A 5,091-nucleotide genomic window follows, 5' to 3' on the forward strand; every position below is an offset into this window, starting at 1 on the left:
GCGATTTGAGAAACACAACTAGTCTGTCTTTATCTTTTTAAAAATCTACTAATTTGTCTCTATATCTTGCTTCCATTACACTATTAGGTCATTTTGTCCAATTTTTACATTTTTTCCGTTAAGTCAATAAGAAAACACATAGGTCAAATGAGAGATAATAAAATATTATAGCAGACAATTTACAGTGCAGTCTTTATGGTTTGAAAAATATAACTAGTCTATCCCTATATTTTTAAAAATAAAAGAAATATTTTCATTATTTCATAAGGTACTTAATGGAAAAGATGCAAAAATTGAACGAAATGACTTCATAGTCTGATGGAAATAAATTATAAGGACATCTTAATATATTTTTTAAAAGACATGGATGAACTAGTTGTATTTCGCAAATCACCTGAATTGTACTGTAATTTTTTCATAACTACTAAAATAGTAATTACAATCAATTTTTGTGCATGTGATCTTTTTTTTCTTTTCTCTATTTTTATTTTTCAACTAGGTTCCTACTCCTAGTTTATCATATGTCACTATAACTACAAACCCATAGACAATATATAAAATATTTGAACTATTAGAAGAAGGAATGCTAAGATTTAAAAGTCACTAAACTAATACAAGAATATAAAATAAAAAAAGGAAAAATATCCCAATTAAATTAACCAAATAAAGAAGCAAACCATTTATAAGGGAGAATTACTAGCTAGATCATGTCCTATTTTCCCATTCATTAGATTGCCTGGCCATCTTCTGCTGGCTTGAAAGGCAACAATTCTTGGCTACATGACCAGATTGACCACAGTTAAAACAAGGACCAATCCCTATCTTACAAGTGGCTAGTTTTCTACTGTCTTGAAGCAATCTGCCATAAGGAGCACTGACATTAATTGCTTGCATTTTGGAATCAGAGGCAGAAAAAATACTTTCAAATTCCACATGTGTCCCTGGGCAAAGGTGTATACACCCATCACATTTCAGAGAAGAGTAATGTACAAATACATCTCCCCCACCATCATCTGGTGTTATAAATCCATACCCTTTTTCATTATTATACCATTTTACAGTTCCTCTCTTTCTCCTGTAGAATATTCCTGAGTTTGACCACCAAAAATTTCCACTTATGAGTAAATATGTTTTATATAATAATAATGCCCAAGAAATGAAATTAAAAAGAAAATTGGCCGAATACATAAATTCACTTTTAAATTTTATTATTTTGACGTTATAAGTCATGGTACCTTTAACTTTTACTTTGAACTGTTAAACACTTTAGCTTATAAAATTACACTTGTCAAACCTATAAAAATACCCTCAATATTTCGACTTTTTACAACATCACTCTAAAATGACGTTCGTATCCTAGGCATTCTCTTTTTGAAATTTAGATAGACATGGCCTCAGTTTCGAAATCTCCGGTTTCAGTTCCAAATTTTTTAGAACCAGAACTGAACCGAAAATTAACGGTTCCAGTTATGGTTTAGAATCGAACGGTTCCGATTTCGGTTCCTTAACTGTCTTAACACCGACAGTTCCGGCCAGTTCTGACCGGTTTTGGACGGTTCCAACCGGAACTGGAACCGTTGGTTTCGTCTAGTTTTGGGAACCACTGGTTTATGACTCCAAAATTGGTGGAACTGGAACCGAACTAATTCGAACCGGTTTTGATTCTGATTTATTTCGATTCCGGTTCCCATTGTTCCAATTACAGTTCCTACCGGTTAGGAACCGATAGTTTTGGTTTTGAAAATCGGATTTTGGCCACCTTGAAATTTAAATATATTAGCATCTTAAAATAGAACTAGGGTTACGGTTATGAATAAAAAAATAATAAAATGGGACCCACATGATAACCTTTGTTAACATTACCCAAAGTAATAAAACGCACCATTTTTTTATATAATAAAAAATTCTTTACTTTGCACTACACTTCTTCCCTGTCGATTGTCTGCCCTGTATCACATCTTCCTGAACTGAAAATCTGACTTATTTTAAAAGTGATATTTGAAGCATACCACCATTAAAAAGCATCACCATTTGTTTAATAAAAAGAAAATGAATCAATCAGCGTCACCATTAAAAACCTTCATTAGGTCATTAAGAGACTCATCTTTTCATATTAATATTTTACAAATCAATCAGCCATGGGAGAAGGCAACGGCCAAAAAGCTAAGATAAAGATGGCACATGGGAAGCATACAGAGAAACAAAAAGCTGAGAAGCGTAATCTCTTTTTTGGCCCGCAAAATGTATAGATCCATGTTATATTTTAATTTTTTTGAATTAAAGATTGCTTTTCTATTGATTTTAATTTTGTTTCTATCTCTATTTTCAACTTTCCTAAACCTTCAACTCTTCTAATCTCAAATAGAAAACCCCAAAACACCCAAATTAAATCAATCCAACTCAAATTTTGTTTTTCAAAGCTATTAGTGTTTGGTAATTAGTGGTACAGCCATCTGCAAAATTGTCAGATTGAATAAGAGAAAAGAGCGATTGAGAGAGAGAGGTGAGATGGAGAAGTAGGAGAGAAACGATAGTGGAATAGTGTGTTTTAAAAAGCAGATTATTTCCTTGCAAAAAACGGTGCGTTTTCGGCTTTTTTTTTTACCTCAGGTTAAGTTGACCAAAGTTATCATGTGAGTCTCATTTTATTATTTTTTATTCATAATCCTAATCCTGATTTTATTTTAGGGTAGTAATATATCTAAATTTCAAAATAAAGATGCTCAGGGTACAAAGATTATTTTATAGTAATTTTAAGTTAAGTCAACTGCAATTATCAAACACTTTAATTTTCAAAATTATTTTATTGAATACTCAACTTGTACAATTAAATTAATTAAACACTCGTTAAAAAGTTGAAATTTATGAAAATTATTATTTTAAAAATCATGTTAACTAAATATCAAGTCAATATTTTACAGATAAAAGTTAAAAACCTAAAAATTATTAGTATTAATATTGAAATATGTATAATATTATCAAAATTTATAAGTTTAAATGCACAACGAGTCATTTGCAAAGTTTAAAGTGTCACAAGACTAAAGTTATAAAATTCAGGAGTGAATTTCTGTATCCTACCAAAGAAAATTTAGTTAAAAGTTTTTCCACTCACTTGGCATGGAAGAATTAGAAATTCTCCTCTCAATAATTGCTCTTGCATTTGTTGGTTCACTAATCTTGTTCAGCTGGAAGATAAAATAAAAACTAATTAAAGCAATATTACTAATTACTATTGGCATTTTGCAAATAAGTTTAGAAATCTTACCTTTGTGAAAGAAATTGCAAGATCATCAACACAAGTCTGGGATCCAACATATTTACCCTGTATTAATATGTGTTAATGAAATTAAATAAAATAGAGAAAATTACATTTTTATTCTTATGGTTTCACTTAATTAACTACTTTGTCCTTGTACATTAAAAATTACAATATTTTATTATTTAGTTTGGATCTGTTAAACAAAATTATTATTCCGTCTATTATTTGAGATTTAAGTGGTTAAGTATCATGAAATTACAAAACTAACCCTATATATATGAACTAAAAAGAAAAAATTACTTTCTTGTCCCTATGTTTTGATATAATTAAGTAATTTATCCTTATATTTTAAAAGCAATTTGGATCCGGATGGCTTAAATCTCAAATAATGGACAGAAGGATAATTTTGTTTAACGAAAATACAAGGAGAAAATAGTTAATTATGCCAAAAATGTAGGGATAAAATTTTATTTTTCCCAAGAAAATATAAAGATTCATCAGTCTACTTATTATTAATTAATATCATTGGATTATATACATAAATCCAGTTTATTACCTTGAGTTTTCCTGATGACAGAAAGTGTTGATGATCTGTGCTTTTATCAAATTTTGGTCCTTGTTCCAATTCATGCTCTACCACATTTCTCCCAAAAAACTCATACTGACTTGCATCAAATTTTATATCTTCTGCACAATTAATTAATTACAGAGGGATATAAAATCAAACATTCTAGAATTTCCACAGAAGTACTTCTTAATATTTCTATAGAAAATAGCATTCTTGAAAATTGTAAAGGTACCATAACAAATTGCATTTACTATGATTTCAAAAACCATTAACAGATGATACCAGAAATTAATGGGAAATTATATCCTTTTTAATAAATCAAATCTATAATTGCAGTTTATAAAAAAAATAAAATAAAATTGAACTAAAATATAAAAAGTACTCCAAACTAACTAATGGCATGTATGGTTTAGTGGCCGTACTAGCTGATAGCAGGTAGTTGATGACTGATAGTGGTTAGCTCATTACTATTCGTGTTTGGTAAGATGTTGGTAGCTGTTAAAATATAAAAAATGACTATTAAGGATATAATTGTTTTTATATATTATGATGTATAATATTTATATTAATTTAAGGAGAATGTTATTTTTTATTTTAATGTGTTATATTAATAAAATAATAATTAAAAATTTTAAAATTTAAAGAAATTATGTTTAAATAACTACAAATAAAATGATCATACAAAAATATTACTTTGAAAAAAAAAATATTAGTAATTACTTTTATGAGGTTAATGAAGTCTAAAATAATATAAGTACGAATCAACTACCAGCTGATACGAAAAAAAAGCCAAAATATTATATGATGACAGCAGATGATTGAGACTTCTATCAGCTATCAACTGTTGATTAAAAAACTTATCAAACATCTACGACATAGCTGTTGGGTGTGACTGCATGAAACAGCTGAATCAAACGCCCTCTAAATCTATAAATGCAATTTAGCTCGGTTCGAAAATAACTCATCATGCCGTGGGTGGTTTCATAATACGAAATATATATATATACAAAATGAAGAAACAGCTAAAAGTTAGAAAATATTTTCATCTTACAAGAAAAAAAAAAAAAAAAGGAGGAAATCTTACCTGAGGTATACCTACCCTCTTTATGAGGAGAAGCTGAAGCACCCTTCTGAGTACCATAACGTTTCATTGTAGGAATTTGAAGAAAGATACAACTCTCCAATGGATAATCAAAAATGAGTTCTCAACAATTTTCTAACTGAAATCAGTATTTGGTTTCTTGTTGTGGGCTAAAAGGAATTG

The 5,091-nt window shown here is 29.1% G+C and overlaps 1 protein-coding gene across 1 annotated transcript; it reads right to left on the minus strand.

The window, feature by feature from the left end:
* Window positions 1–571: 571 nt before the first annotated feature.
* Window positions 572–5,091, minus strand: LOC105636942 (uncharacterized). Its single transcript, XM_012220352.3, has 5 exons — window positions 4,912–5,091; window positions 3,816–3,946; window positions 3,266–3,322; window positions 3,113–3,185; window positions 572–1,088 (listed from the first exon to the last, which is right to left on the minus strand). The coding sequence occupies exons 1-5, from the start codon at window positions 4,976–4,978 to the stop codon at window positions 706–708; spliced, it is 711 nt and encodes a 236-aa protein (XP_012075742.2). The 5' UTR covers window positions 4,979–5,091; the 3' UTR covers window positions 572–705.

Source organism: Jatropha curcas, chromosome 10, assembly GCF_041381405.1.
Source record: "Jatropha curcas cultivar XTBG-Jc1 chromosome 10, XTBG_Jcur_1.0, whole genome shotgun sequence".
NCBI lineage: Eukaryota > Viridiplantae > Streptophyta > Magnoliopsida > Malpighiales > Euphorbiaceae > Jatropha > Jatropha curcas.

Coding starts and splice junctions, on each gene's coding strand:
- LOC105636942 (XM_012220352.3), bottom strand. CDS start 4,978: ATGAAACGTTATGGTACTCAGAAGGGTGCTTCAGCTTCTCCTCATAAA. Junction 3,947..4,911: donor AGAGGGTAGGTATACCTCAG/GTAAGATTTCCT, acceptor TTAATTGTGCAG/AAGATATAAAATTTGATGCA. Junction 1,089..3,112: donor TTCTAATTCTTCCATGCCAA/GTGAGTGGAAAA, acceptor GGTCAAACTCAG/GAATATTCTACAGGAGAAAG.